Genomic DNA, 15256 nt, shown 5'->3' with positions numbered 1-15256 from the left:
CATAATAATGCTGATCAGCTGGCTGAGACTGGTTTAATTCTAGGATCCTCATGTTATTATTGTTCCTTTCCATTTATCTTCGAAATAAGACTCATTACTGTTACTTATGAGTCTTAATCCAAATCAAGATGAGAGACAAAAAATGGTGCAGAATATTGATGGTAGCTTATAATTAAATAAACACACAAAATCTTAACTGTGATGAAGACAGTCAATAAGTCCATGGACACGGCCACTACAGGCAGCAGCTGAAAACTAACAAAGAAAGGCTGCATTCAGTGTGCCTTAACGAAACTTGATTGGATACTTTCGGCCACTGTTCCGGACACAGAAAGACGACGTCTTTTGGTTGCATGCCTGACATTAACTATACAGAAACTCTAAGAAACCAGCTGGTGATCATCCAAATGAGTGCGTGGCTGCAAAAACAACAAAAGAAAAAAACTAAAACAGATTAAGCTTAAATACGGCAAGAAACAAAGCTCAACTCAAGAAGTGCTTAGATAGAGTTGACTGACACTTAAATAAGTCATGGGCTGATTAACTTTCACTAAAATCACTTTAATGAAAGAACTACACATGCAGCACTAAAAAAAACAAGTGTGACTACTGCACAGTGAGGACTGCTGACACTTAACTAGACAAAGGAGAAGAGAGAGCCACTAACAGAGAAGCCCTCAGAGTCTAATCCGTGGTGTGCAGTTGCACTCTCAGTCACATAGGGCCTGAAGCAATTCTCAAACAATTTCAGTAATTGCAGAGTCACGGCTCTGCAGACAAAACAAAAGTGTACAGACTCAGTGTCGTTCATGCTCACAAAGAGCTTTTTGACATGTACTCTTCACCACACCAACAGATTTAGTCTCTCAATTGTCTCCTCTGCCCTCCACCCCGCCTGTTGGTGAGCTGCTGCTGTGTAAAACCAACCCAGGGTCCAAGTCCCAATGCAGAGGATGAAGGAGGAAGCCCAAAAAACTACCTTAGGAAATGCCCTGACATCCTGTTGTTGGGTTTGCTGCAGATACACAAAGAATGCAAAACCCACTAAAAGCGAGGAAAAAATAAATCTCTTGAAAGACAGATGTGTGACTAGTCAATACATTCATTTTAACGCACAAATAATTCAAGTACATCTGAACTATGTTCTGTTGGCATGGTTATCTTGTGTGAGGTACTTACCATCGAGCAAGAATATTTATTCTATTTGTGTATTTGACAGTAACAAGAAAGGGAGGAAAGTGTTCCCAGAATTACAGATAATGCTTATCGTTTTTAGATACTTTTATTTTCCGTGAAAAATAACCTTGAAATAGTTGGCCAAGTTCATTTAAAAAATAATGACAAAAACACTGAGCCTCCAGCATTTTTTGACCAGTTTCCAGTTAGATGTGAACATTAAGGCAACAAATTCTCCCAACTAATTCTGATCATTTGCAACAAGTCAGCAGCATTATTGGATATACAAACAATGTCTCAGAGTCTTTTAGAAGTAAAAGGGGAAAAAACTACTATATTGAGGACTAAATACTTTGCAAATTTGTACTTCATCCCCTAAAATTCATCATAATTCCAAAACTCAGATAATCCGTATACTAGGGATAAAGATGAAAACTAAGATCGAAAGACAATAATGCCCAGACAGGATTCCGAAGTGGACTCAGAAACACTTCTGAAAACCAATCTCAATCATTTTAGTTCACTGTTTCCTCAATAAATGCAAGGTAAAACTTCTAAAACTCCACAATCCTCTCCAAGTACAACTCATTTAACCCACTGAGGCCAGATGGTGCACGTAGAAAATGCAGACCTCATGGTTAAAAGGTCTGGTGAAATTAAACAAAGCAGAAAACTGTACTTAAGTCTGACAAATCAAAATGTTCAATTCTTTTTGGAGATAATGGATGCTGTGATGAAAAGGGGCCATCTGGAGTCTTATAAAGCCAGCATCTGAGATGGTGCGGTGGTGCATTAGTGAACATAGCAGAGATGCACATCTGTGAAGGCACAGAGTTCTTTCTTAAATAAAGCATACTAAATCCTAAACTAACGCTGGATTTTTAAAAACGGTGGTCACATTTTAGTTTGTCACCATAACCTGACATAAAGAAATGGAAAGGCTCTGTGGTGCTGTAGAGGAGATTTTTCAGACCTGGAGCCAGAGCTTTGGCGGTCCAAATAGAAAGAACTGGTTCTAAATTAGGATCTGGCTCTGAGCGAATCAGCATTGGAACAGCTTTGGTGGAAAAACCCAAACATAATTTGACTACATGAGCATGCACTTAGAAAATACAAACATATCAAGCTGAAATGTTATCAGCTCTCTTCTGGTGAGTTATTTGTGTACTTATTGTGCAATGAAAGTTGTCTGTTTTCTTCCCTCTTGGCATTAATTCATGCTTTTTCAAATACCTGCTTTTGGCTCACTACTGACTAACTTGTGACTCATATAGTTCAGTTAGTCATTGCCAATATTTCTAAGGATGACTCCCTGTAGATTATGAATGTGTTATATTTACTGTTTTTTAATGCGTAGGTGGGAAGCGTCAGAGATGGAGACAGACAGCAAAAAGTTGGCTTATTTCCAGCTAAACACAAGCACGAGTTGTACCTCTTTAATAAACATGAAACTGATGAGATAACCATTAGTGGATATCTCAGATTTCCACCAACTCTCAAATACTAACTTTAGAGAGAGCAGTGTCATGAGAATGTGGAGGGCAGGCATCAAAATCCCAGCGGTGCAAATATTTCAGAGCTGAGTTTTTCTTTCCCCACTTCTTCCTCCTGCACAGCAAAACTTGACTACAGTTGTGCTGGAATATCTTAAAATAATGAGGCTGTGTCATTGAAAATTTTCTATAGGTGCCAGTCAAATCCAAACTAATAAATAAATCCAGAATTTGTGCGACAGCTCTTCAAACACACTTGGGTCTCTTTCAGCAATCGTCTCTGCATGGATTGCTGCTCATTTGTAGACCGTAAATATTTTGAAGAGAGGCAGAGAAAAATGTTTTTTCCATCTAAAAAAGCCCACAGCTTGCGGCTACCTGCATCGCAAACAAAAGCGAAATGCTAAATCTTGGAAAGTGTCAGACGGTCAGCAGATTCTGAGAAGTTACATAAGAGCGCCTCGCTTTATAAGTCATACCTGTCTGAGAGAATGGAGCCTGTGTGAACAGTTATAAATGCCAAGCAGCTGCTCAGGGAAAAAACAACAACAAAAAGAAATAAAATAAACAGCTCGGCACACACAAGCATCACATAACGCTCCTATAACAATCCCCATCTCATCCCAACGCAATCCTGACTGGCTGGATTTGAGCCATATCTAGCAGAACTAAAGTGCTCGCCAACATCACTTTCAGGAGCTATTTAGGACTCAACTGATGACAGCGTTGACTGTTTAGAGCGTGCTCAGCCCTCCCGATCCCCCAACCCTACACACACTCTTCACCTGGAATCCGGCACCACCCTGAGCACTCAAGCATGCCACCCCACTCAAATGGCATTTAAGTTGTTGCTTAAGACTTGGCGCCATGATAGCACAAAGGCAAACCCTTAAAGACAGATAACACCAAAATTACTTCCCTTCTTCAAGTGTAAATGTAACTAGAATAAAGGAAAGAGACTCACTAAAGTGACGTACTTTATGAGACAGGAGCTGTTTTACTGAAACCCAGTTACCTAACCAGGGTAGTGTTACATTATGTGCTGCCAAGCCCTCACAGACCCTCATCAGTTAAGTGCAAACACTCTGACAAGACTTCATATGTCCTGAACAGACAGTAATTAAGTTGTAACTCCTGCTTAGTTGTATTTAAACTAAATGGATGTCATATTTTTAATCTCCTAACATAAAGTGCTGCTTAGACACCTAAAGAACCAGAGTTTAAACTCTTGTACCAGCAGCCTGGTCTATGAAACCAAAGCCGATCCTTGTTCCTTCCACAGACCTACTTATGTGATTACACCAGAAGGTAAAGTGACTTGGAAAAATCATGAACCAAAAATGTATTTACAGGGCATGCACAACAGGCTTTGCAGATACTGCAGTCACATGCTGTCCTAATAAACCACCATCAAGCCACAAAACAAACCACACAAGCAGTTTAAACTTGGTCCAGTCCAAAGCTGAGAAAACAAGTCTGTGTCTGACTTCCATGAGCTGTCAGAAAATCTGTTTATCAAGGCTCATTATTACCATCAGCACATATTCAGCAGACCCGCTGGGAAAACATGGCGCGTGTATTTTTCAGTACAAAGCAGACAAATCATGGAGAAGCTTCAATTAACTCAGGTTTTACAGGAAAAAAAGGGCCCCTGCTGTATGAAGTCCAATCACAGACAATCATCCCTGTCTATTAAAAGAAACTGAGCATGCATGTGTTTCCATGTGTACAGCCTCTAATGCCACGCTGAGATCAAGGCATCCTAACCTCATTCCATCACCGCTTTCCTCTGGGAACAGACCACTGCTGGTCATTCTGAGGAGTGTGTTGCCGCTTCATATCTCTTGTTTTAGACAAATCTGCAGCAGTGAGTGGAATGGAGGAGTGGCTCGATGTATTTATTTATTCCCTGACAGCAGGGAGCTCTCCATGAGAAGACTGGGAAAAGTGCTTTGTAGCATCACTTGTGCATCTAAAAATCAAAGCAAACCATACGCCATTCCTTTAGTGTGTTCTTATGAGTTTAAAAGGAGGTGTGTGCGTAAACATGTAGCTCCATGACATGGCTAGAAGCATGAAATTGGAGATAATCAATAGCACAGGATGAAACGGGTCTTGAAAGCCTGTTTGTGGGAGGAGAGGCCTCACATACAGAAGGAAAGCAGGCACTAAAACACTGAACATTTCTCTCCACATTGTGATGCTTAATGGACATAAAGTCTAAGCAAGATGTTGCAATAATCTGGCCTTCCTTAGCTACTATCACTCTACAAATATGTCAGCATCAGAGAGAAGAGAAAGCACGCACTTAAGAGCCTTGCATGCTGCAGGAATGCTCTCTTGGTATATTAGCCTGGTTTCATAGTGATGTCTATAATCTGACTGTAGTCTGAAAGGGCCCTGCTGCTTAAAATGGAAATACCAGGGCACTGAATGACCTTTCAGAGCTCAGTGGAGCCATCCAATCTGTTCATGTAATGCTTGAAGTTCAGATGCAGCTGCTGTGTGGAAGATAAACGCGATCTAAGGCTGTGGGGAACAATGATTACAATAACTGGTCATGTCAGAGTGGGAAAAACAGAAGCCTGACTGATGTCGTGTTGAGGCTGATACCTGCAGTCAGAGCTCAACCATTTACAACAGCTGTTCACTCCAAATGAGGCTAAACACAGAGTTAAAATCCTTCACAATTAGATTTGAGAGCAGCTGCCATAGCTATGCAGTAAAAAGAGGAGAATGGGAGACAAAAACGACCATATAATTGTTAATAAATGAAAAGCTGAGACAACCCACTGAATGAAAAGCAGAAAAAACGCCTTACCTGGTTTGCTGAGATAACGCCGTCTCGATGGTGTGACCTCAGGGAGGGCTGAAAAGATGATCTCCTGAATTGGATTAACGAGGAGGTGGCCGACCAGTCAGTCAGGCAGAGGGGGAGGACATCTCTGAAGGGGTGATGCCCATGATCATTATGTATCCCTGATACGTCGAGGTGGAAACATTTGACCCGCAACTGTCGCCTTCAGCGCATGAGTTCGGGCCCTTTTATAGCGCAAACACCAACAACCAATGACGAAAAACAAAACACAACGCAGATAAATAAGCAAACCAGCGGGAAGCCCAAGCTGCAGCTGACTCTCCCCTCTCTGCTTTGCTTGACAGTAGGATTGTTTGTACACCAGAACAGCAGCGGTCTATTCTTGACTACTGGGTAGTACGCCACGTCCAGCCGTCAGCCTGCGACACAAATCCTGCAAAACGCATCAGACTATCTGGTTGCAAAGAAATCCGGGGGCGGCGTGTTTACCTCTTCTCTGCTCCTGCTGTCGAGCTCGGTGGGAAATCAGCTGCTTCTCACTGGAGGGACGCCATTTGTCTATGAAAGGCTTCCCGTTTGCTGTCCTACGCTGCCCCTCAGAGGAGAGACCAACACCTACCACTCTCTCCTAAGCGAGAGCTCCCCCCAGTGGCTGGTTGATGCAATTGCCTTTTTTTGTTTCGTTTTTTGTTGTTTGCTACCAGTGCAGATGATTTGCAGCAATATAAATATATTGACGAAGGAAAAAATAAAAAAAAAGCTTCAATTGAAAACTTTAAGGAATACTATATGTGATATCATTACCTTACAGTCATTATTTATTTATTTTACACAGTCCACAAAAATATTACAAGATGGAGGTAATCAAAAATCCTTGCATGTCTTATGATCTGAGCTCCATCAAATAATCCACATTTTCTAAAATATTGCAAAGAAGAACAACTCAAATGTTTGTTTTGATCTATCTTTAGTTACCAAGTTACTAAGTTGCAAGTTGAGACTTTTATTTGGTAAAAGGGTGGACTAGTTTGCTTTGTTTAGCCTGGAATGAAAGGTATCTAAATGACTCACTGTCCACTTGTGGAAGTTGGTAAGGGCATTCTTTCTCAATGACATGATTACCTGCAATTGCTGAAGACATCTGAAAGGAAAGTTGTTCAACTTACTTCACAAGGTTTTGTGTTGTCGCAAAAGTCAGTGTGACAAGACAGCCTTAAGATTCTTCCATAATGCCAAAATTCAAGTGACTGACTTCACTTTTCTCATGTATATAATAAAATAAAATACAATTAATTAAGTGTAATTAAATGCTGGTACTGTGCTTTTCTAGAAAGCTGCCTATTTCAACACTCTGGAAAGTAGCCTTCTCTAAAGTGTAGAAAAAGGATTGATGAATAATAAAATTAAACCACCACTAAGTTGTTCATTTATCTGCTTCCTTCAGAAGTGTGAGGCCAAGTTTGTATTCCTTTGCTAGGAGACAAAATAAGGTTTTTAGCAGTGAGGAAACAAAACTCTCCTTTATAATTACATTTGCAAGTAAAATGATGGCTCATGTTTGCCAGACTTGTCAGCTTTTGGTTCTTATATTGGTCTAGAAAGGAAACAACTCCACGTTAAGTAACATTTAACTATTCGGCCAAAAATGGACCTTCAGGGAGTAGGCATCATTATGAAACTAACATGAGTCACAGAAAAGGTGGAGATTATGCAGTTAATGGTAACCCACAAGAGAACTTGTTTTCATCATCCCAGGCAAAGTAAATGACTTCTAGTACATTAATGAATATAATGAACATCAGAGGAGATTTAAATTTAGTTGTACATGCAAATGACTGAAAAATACAGTAAGGCTCTATACCTCTGTCTATCATGTACAACACTGCTGCTTGCATTCTCTACTTCTCCAAAAAGACACTTTTAAAGAGTCGCACAAATGCAGTGGATGGTGCAAACATAGAGCAGCAGAAACAGTTTTGGAGACTCTTTTACAAATAGCGTATTGAAAGAAAGATGTAGGCTCTCAGAGCTACTTTTTCCCTGTAAATACTGAAATAAACAATAAACAGTTGGTTCTTTTTAAACACCAGATATGCAGAATCACAATAAAATAAGTTATAGGTTATACAAATTGTATTTATATAAACAACTTAGGAGTGATAGGTTTAACAAATTGTGATTTTTTTTTATTATTTGGTGATTCATAAACAGAATTTGTATAGATGAATTTTAATTTCATCTGTAATACGTAAGAAGCCAGACATATTTTCCTTGCATTATCTGTATTAAAATGCCCACCTAATGGTGAGGCTGGTAATACTTGTGATGACTGCATCAGTCCACACAACCTCAGAGGCAGGTGGAGCACTTCTTACTCAAATTGAGGATTATATAAAGCTGCAAGTAATCACTGGGAGGCTATTTGATTTATTTTACAAAACCTCATGTTACAAAAGACAGTACAATTAGACAGCCGTAATTATCTAACTTAACTCTACCCTAATAGGAACACATTTTACATAAACAGCATCAATAATCAAAGTGATGTCTAATGGAAAGCAGTAAAATAAATGTAACACAAACTGCAAATTACTTTTTTTTTTTAATAAAATGACTTTATTATGTTTTGGAGAGTGATGTGAAACATCACATATAAATAATAAACATTTCCAACACTCTCAAAGTTTTTCTTTAATTTAAAATACCTTCATTTAAAAAAAAAAACTGCAGTAAAAGATTTTTTTTCCAAAATTCACAAACAGCAATGAAAGCTATAAAAGTGCATGCATAAAAATAAAACTTTTATACTGTACATGTTTAATGTGCAAACATTCAGCAATGGTGAATTAAAGCAAGCTGCAGAACTTCACCATTCCATCTTCATGTCAGCTTTACTCCAAACGTATTTCCCTCCTCTCTTTAGAAACATTTTCTCATCAAAGCCACTGAAGCAAATGGCTTCCTTCACACCAACATCAAGGATTGATCTGGACGGGTCCTTTCTCCCCTCTCGACAGTCCAGGAAACGCATCTGAAAGGTTAGGAACAAGAACATCAGTTTGGAAGCTCTTTTACATTTTCAAGTAATCAACAAATGATTAAATCAAAGGTTAAGACTTTGATTTGATTTCCCTTTCATCCAAATCTACATTAAAAATAGTAATTTACACAACTGTACCAGTTAAATGTGGAATTACATGTTTTTACTTGAATAGTTACTTGAACATGAAGTACTTACATACTCATCCAGGATCAGGTAAGAGTTCCTCATCTGTAAGAATAACAAAGACCACAGATTTAAATTAGGTTTATTCAAAACCTAACTTTCTACCATCTACATCACATTATTTATATGCCAACTAATCTGCTGATGCTGCTCTGCTCCCAAGTAAAACAGCTGTCCTGGAACTAATCTGTTCCAACTACATGACATGATTGTGCACAGCAGGATGGATACAGTTAGGTGTAACTTTTATATTCTGTTTCACATGTGTACTAACTGTGCAAGCAGCATATAAATACACAAAATGGAACAGCTCTGTTAAAGTTTCATACCTTCTCATTTGATTCAGGAACCAGGCAGGAGACACTGCTGTGTCTGTCCAGAAACTCTTGAAACTGTTGATCACTGATGACGAACCTCTCCGCCTCTCTCAGAGCTGCCTCTCCTGCATTCTCCCCATCAATTAACAGACATTGGAACACCTGAACACAGGGAGGATGAGTGGATGAATGCTCTGTCTTCTACCTGGGCAAACAGACTTGCATGCTTTTCTCTCCTGCCTTTACCTTCCAACGAACAGGATTAAGTTGGTTGATCTGCTCGGTCATGTCTTCATCAATATTGAAAGTGTTGATGACTGAGTTGATTTTGAATGCCACTTTATACTGCTGGCACCAGTTGCAAATCTTGTAGAGGTTGTCGAGATGGCTTTTCCTGTTCTGAGTTCTGCCAATCAGCTGGTTGGTTTCTTCGTTGAAGCTGTCACAGGAAATGGCTAGAATGTCCAAATAGTCACCTTGAGGAGAGAAAATTAATGAGTGCATGAATCAAAATCAGCTGTTGAATCAAATAATAATTGTCAGAAGTGTAGAGCATGGCATAGAGATAAAAAACAAAAACAAATGATGACTAATAATCATTTTGGCATCTGATGCAAATTTGTGTTCTTACCATATTTCTGGAACCATTTTTCTTTGATCATGCTTCCATTGCTGACAATGCTGACACTGGGGAGCTGGAGGTCCAGTTTACAGTACTGAACCAATTTCCCCAGGAACTCGCCCCTGTCATGCAGGAAAGGCTCTCCTCCAGAGAAGTTAATCTTTTCCATTCCTAAGAAAAAGAGCAGTTTAACTTAAAATATATTTGGACAAATCACACTAATCTTATTACCATTAATATATATATATATATATATATATATATATATATATATATATATATATATATATATATATATATTTTTTTTTTTTTACCTGCTTCCTTTAGAAGTGTGAGTCCCCTTTTGGCTTCTTCTAGAGGCAGGACAAAAGATGTTTTTGCAGTGTGGAAACAAAACCCACATTTATAATTGCATTTGCGGGTAAAATGATAATTAACACTTGTTGGAGTCGTCGCATGTTGGTCTATACGTTTGTCCAGTTTGCTGTTAACAGCTGAGTTTGCGTCCTTGCAGCCTCCTCTTGTCCAGGACCCAACTTTTGAAAAGACGCTCGCAAAAATGCAATGGATTGTGCTGATGCAGAGCTGCAGGAGCACTTTCGGAGACGCGATTATTGAAGAAAGAAGCATCTTTAAACCTTGCACGTACTGTCACGCCTTGCAGCTCTATGAATCTTGACGCATTGGGACGCAGCTTAAATAGCCTGGAGGGTTGGTCGGTCAGCTGATGAGCACATCAGCGACAGTTTCTGTTTACAAACATCGAAAACAAAACCAGGTGATTGACATCATAAACGATACAGTAGATTACACTATCTAAGTGCAGCCAATGGAGAACTTGAACGTGGATGTTTAGATGCCAAACCCTAATTGACCCCTTTTATTTGAGTAAAGCCTTAATGCAACCATGTAAAAGTATTCAGATGTCTGTGGAAGTCTATAAAAAAGACACTAAAGAAACAAAAAACCTAATCTGGTTAATGTGGCTACTGATGTATTTTAGTTATGTATTTCTTGATTAAACTTTAACTTTTGGATTCTAGGAAATCGCACCTTGGCAGCAGCTGACAGTTTCGTTTTTGCCCTGCTGCCCAGTTAACTTTCGTTTTCCGCACACCGGGACAGCTGGTGGCGTGGCCACGCGCGGAAAAGGCTGCTTAAAAGGAATCCGAAACTTATCAGTACAAATAATTAAAAAAAAGATGGCAAGACGTGCAATGTCTCTCCTTCCACGGTGGTCCTCTCGTGTTTTCTTAGTGGATCTGGACGGAGCGCCTCTTTATTTTGGGATTCAAGAGGAGCACTGGGAAGAAAAAGCGCCACGAGTTTTCCGCCAATTCCAAAAGCAGGACAAGTACTATTCTCTCCTCGTCTGCAGCCGGGACAGAATCAAAGGGGCAAAGTTTTACGCGGAGCTGAAAGACAAACTGCTGAGAGACTTGCCGTCGGGGTGCGATCTGACCACCATCTGCTCATTTTTGCCAAACGTCAGAGACTCTCTCATCAAGGGTTATTTCTTAAAAAGCAATACTGAAAATTCCCCCCAGATAGAGCGACTTTTAAGTCAATTAGAACAGCATGACCCAGTTTTGGTGTGCTCATACTCTGAAGGTGAAGACGAGCAGTGGACCCAACATCTGTGGTCACGCGCAGAGAGCAAAGCGACGGCCAGTGCAAAGCAGTACTATCTGGTGTCATCAGATGTGCCGTCATATCACCCATCTACTCTCAACATTATCAACTCCGATGTTTTCTACAGCTTTGATGAGGCCTATGACGTTTTAAAAAAGGTTTGAGCGAGCTTATTTTCATCTGCCCAAAGCTATTTTACAATAACTTTAAAAGCTTAATGGCGCCCTCATGTGGAGGAGGGAGGTACAGCAGTGTGTAAGAAGAGGCGGACAGTTCTCCATCCTTACATTTATCTAACAGAGCCAGGTGGCCCACTGCAGCATGTGTGTTGATGCGCACCACAGTGTACGACTCCGTCCTGCCTCCTCTCAAGCTGTTTTTTTTTCTTTCTGTTCTGCAGTGTAGTGACATCATCCCTGAGGCCATGTCTGTACTGGAGAAGCTTCCCAGCAGAGTGAAAGCCAGAAGAAAACCAGACTTCCCTGTTATTGTCATAGAGGGTCTGGATGCCACAGGTTGATGTCATTACCTCATAAATAAATATGTGATCAGTTTGGTGCATAGCTGTCAGCTAAAGTGATGGCTGCTTGTTCTTTTTAAAAAATATTATCTGCCAGTGAGCTTCGCCTAATGGAATATTACGTATCATGGCCTCAGAAAAAATTACATCACTATGAAAATGCTTTATTGAATTGCTCGCTCATCTAATACTCTTGGAGAGCTCATGAAGACTCCACCATACAGGTCAAATGGGAGTTTGAGGGGAACTTTTCACGTGTCACTTCAGTCTCTTATTAGATTGAATTTTTAAAGAGAATGAGTTCTTGCTTTTGTGCCTTGAAAATGTGCCCTGTCTTCCTCCTGCTCCCTCTTTCCATCACAGGCAAGACTACACTGACGGAGTCTCTTAGGGATACTCTGGGGGCCACTCTTCTGCGATCTCCTCCCCAGTGCCTCTCCCCATGGAGAGCCTGCTTTGATCAAGAGCCACCCCTCATCCGCAGGGCTTTCTATGCTCTGGGGAACTATATCACTGCAGAGCAAATAAGCCAAGAGGGCATGAAGACGCCTGTCATTGTTGACAGGTAAACACAGCTGATGTGTTGCCCTTGTTTTGCAACCTTTTTCATACTGTTGGAAGTTGCGGAACCCACTGGGGATCAAACCTGTACAAGTCAATATTTAATGTTGGGATGTTACAGTCATCCGTCAGTCACCTTCAATCCATCATTTGTTATCTGTCCCTCAGATTTTGGCACAGCACAGCAGCTTATGCCATCGCCACAGCAGTAAGCGGGCCACTGTGTAACCTTCCATCAGAGGGCTCAGAGGTGTACCGTTGGCCCAGTGACCTGTTCCAGCCCAGCCTGGTGGTCTTACTCACAGTGGACCCTGAGGAGAGGAAGAGGAGGCTAAGAGGCAGAGGTCAGGGGGAGACTGATGAGGAGCAAGAGCTGGATCACAATCAACTTTTCAGACTCAGGTGAGATGAGTGCACAGACATAATGGATATAGATGGAGTTTTAGGTTGACGTTTAATAGAGGAGCAAGACTTTAGTTAATGATTATTTACTTTATCAATCATTGTGTCAAATACTTATCGGAGTAATAATTAATCACTGAGATTAAAACACCATTTCTTTATTAATTGATGCAGCTGTTGGCATTTCATTTTCTAGCAATCATCTGATCTATTATTCGACATGTTTTAAGTAAGTGAGAAGTCTGGCAGTTATTTAATAGAGATAGTCTCATTTAAAAGGTTTGCCGGATTGTAATTTTCATTATACTTGCGCTTATTTATTTATTTTTTTTTATGAGAAAACACCTCCAACAAAATGAATTGTACCATAATTTCTTTTTCTTGCTTGAGGAAAAACAGCTTTAAGACTAAAAATTTAAATAAATAATTTTGTCCTGCTTGAATTGTAACAGAGATAGTTTGTACAGTGTAGTTGATGTTGCTTAAATTTTGTTATACACAGAGTGGGTAAAGGCTGATAAATAAAAGAGATCATAAAAAAACATGTTGCTCACATTTGAACAAATGTTTTACTCTTCATGCAAAAAGTTTTCTTTGATTGTGAAACCACAGATGTGCACAGAGCTTGCAGCTTTTTCACAGTCAGGCCTGCTCAGTCTTAGTCTGATCCATCAAACACTTAACAATCAATTACCGTCCCATGGGGGAAGCGGCTGATGAGAAAGAGCAGGTGATTAGTTGCTGAGCTGCTGCGCTCCATTAAGCTGGTCAAAACTCACAGCCGTTGTCGGCCCAGTTAGTCGCTACTCAGACAGGTCGATGGCTACTTTCATACATCTTCTGTCCTGACATAATGGGCTGTCCACATGGGACAGCCAGATGTTGGGCCAGCAGAATTAGAAAATAGAGGGAGTTAGCGGCTGCTCCACTGGAGAATGAGAGATTCAGCAGACTGTTCATCACTACCACAAGGACTATTCTTTATTGGAAACAGGAAAAAGCTGTACCCTGAGGCATCAGTGTTGTATTTCACACATGTAATGTATTTTACACCTCACTGTGCAGCAAAACTGTGGGTATCAAACATCCTCAAAGTTGCCTCTTGTCCATGTGCTTGTGTTGCTCACTTGTTGGCTTGTCTGTTTGTGTGTCTGTGCAGAGTGGAGGAGGCTTATCGGAGGATCAGCGGCCCAGCTTGCGTCACTGTGGATGCTAGTCCTTCTGCAGACCTCGTGCTCCAACAAGTGCTGCTTTTAATTAGGGGCAAATGCCACTTGTAAACAGTTCTCCATCTCCCCTGCTGGCAGGCAAGCATCAAGTGTATGCAGTACTCTCATTGACCACTGGGGGGCAGTAATGTGTTGTCAATGTTATTGCGGGAGGGCAGGTGGCCAGATTTAAGTGTGGAGAAGAGTTTGTATTCATAATAAGTAAAGGTTGAGTGGCCAAGAGCCAGACCCGCATGCTACAAACAGAAATACATATGAATGTAAACAAACATACATACTCACAGTGGAATATTGTTGAGAAGAAGTGTTTATTTAACTGATGTTTGTGGCCTCTAGAAAAACAGATATTGTATAGCCTTCAGGCATAATGTAGCTGCACTTTTACTTGGGCTGACTCTGAGGAAGTCGATGGAAAGAAAAAAATGTTAAAAAATGAGTTGAATTTTATTAAAGTTGCTAAACAAGAAAGTCTGAGTCTCAACAGATTTAACATGCAAACACAACTCCTCGGACATTACATTCTGTCACAGAAACACATAATTTTAGTTTTATTCAGCCTTATTCAGCACAATTCTTTATTGACTTTGCTAAACTCTATATAATGACCATAAATTGGATATGCAGCACTTTATCATAATTTATTTTTTGTGTACCTTTTTAATAGTTACTCTTAAAAATATCCAATAAAAAAACAAAATTCCATAATTTGATAATTAGAAACACACTTATTACATATAATCAATCACATAACACATTTCAATGAGGGCTCCAGTTTCTCACTGCCTGGTTTCTCCACAACTACATCAGCATTAAATCCTTTTTTCTTTACTAAGCTGTACAAATAGACCCAGATTTCCAATCAAAATCATTCAAGTCATCTTTTTTTTCACATTTTTTTCTAGTTTTCCAAACAAAATTAGAATTAAGATGACCTCTACTGGTTCTCAGATGAAACTAGCAACGACTTTACTTCATTTTATCCACCTAGATGTTTGTAAGAAAACTTTTGATAATGTCATTTACACTTTGACTGATGCAAGAACCATAAGAGTGTAAAAGAAAGCTGAACCAAACCCCTGTTTGTTGAGTCTCCTGTTGCGTTCATCTCTTCAGCAAACCTCTCAAACATGTATCAACTGCAAGGATTCTAACATGTTTGTGCCCAAGCTTGCTTATGTAAATGCATGTGAATATTATGTGTTTGCTGTTTTACACAAACAAGTGTTTCTAGTGTACTATAGATGTTTCGACTGTGTGATA

General features: G+C 39.9%; 3 protein-coding genes across 8 annotated transcripts in view; 1 reads left to right on the top strand and 2 right to left on the bottom strand.

Annotated features, from left to right (window-relative positions):
• The window catches only part of rnf144aa (ring finger protein 144aa), a 30690-nt gene extending 24515 nt beyond the window's left edge, over window positions 1-6175 (bottom strand). For 4 of the 6 annotated variants that reach the window (XR_006008667.1, XR_006008668.1, XM_041971760.1 and 1 more), the window contains exon 1: window positions 5491-6175. The gene's annotated coding sequence lies outside the window, so the exon portion shown is untranslated. The remainder of the gene's footprint in view (window positions 1-5490) is intronic. The other 2 variants (XM_041971763.1, XM_041971764.1) reach the window with 2 other exon arrangements.
• Window positions 6176-7898: 1723 nt separating this feature from the next.
• rsad2 (radical S-adenosyl methionine domain containing 2) lies at window positions 7899-10769 on the bottom strand. Its single transcript, XM_041972567.1, has 6 exons — window positions 9967-10769; window positions 9662-9823; window positions 9277-9506; window positions 9043-9192; window positions 8726-8758; window positions 7899-8518 (listed from the first exon to the last, which is right to left on the bottom strand). The coding sequence occupies exons 1-6, from the start codon at window positions 10280-10282 to the stop codon at window positions 8354-8356; spliced, it is 1056 nt and encodes a 351-aa protein (XP_041828501.1). The 5' UTR covers window positions 10283-10769; the 3' UTR covers window positions 7899-8353.
• Window positions 10758-14464, top strand: cmpk2 (cytidine monophosphate (UMP-CMP) kinase 2, mitochondrial). The gene is made up of 5 exons (XM_041972566.1): window positions 10758-11442; window positions 11685-11799; window positions 12168-12369; window positions 12534-12767; window positions 13927-14464. The coding sequence occupies exons 1-5, from the start codon at window positions 10855-10857 to the stop codon at window positions 14045-14047; spliced, it is 1260 nt and encodes a 419-aa protein (XP_041828500.1). The 5' UTR covers window positions 10758-10854; the 3' UTR covers window positions 14048-14464.
• Window positions 14465-15256: the final 792 nt, after the last annotated feature.

Source organism: Melanotaenia boesemani, chromosome 20, assembly GCF_017639745.1.
Source record: "Melanotaenia boesemani isolate fMelBoe1 chromosome 20, fMelBoe1.pri, whole genome shotgun sequence".
Taxonomy (NCBI): Eukaryota; Metazoa; Chordata; class Actinopteri; order Atheriniformes; family Melanotaeniidae; genus Melanotaenia; species Melanotaenia boesemani.
The sequence above is the reverse complement of the archived record's forward strand: the minus strand, read 5'-3'. Positions and strand labels throughout refer to the sequence as shown.

Coding starts and splice junctions, on each gene's coding strand:
- cmpk2 (XM_041972566.1), top strand. CDS start 10,855: ATGGCAAGACGTGCAATGTCTCTCCTTCCACGGTGGTCCTCTCGTGTT. Junction 11,800..12,167: donor AGAGGGTCTGGATGCCACAG/GTTGATGTCATT, acceptor TTTCCATCACAG/GCAAGACTACACTGACGGAG. Junction 12,370..12,533: donor ACGCCTGTCATTGTTGACAG/GTAAACACAGCT, acceptor TCTGTCCCTCAG/ATTTTGGCACAGCACAGCAG.
- rsad2 (XM_041972567.1), bottom strand. CDS start 10,282: ATGCTTCTTTCTTCAATAATCGCGTCTCCGAAAGTGCTCCTGCAGCTC. Junction 9,193..9,276: donor TTAATCCTGTTCGTTGGAAG/GTAAAGGCAGGA, acceptor CCCTGTGTTCAG/GTGTTCCAATGTCTGTTAAT. Junction 8,519..8,725: donor ACCTGATCCTGGATGAGTAT/GTAAGTACTTCA, acceptor CTAACCTTTCAG/ATGCGTTTCCTGGACTGTCG.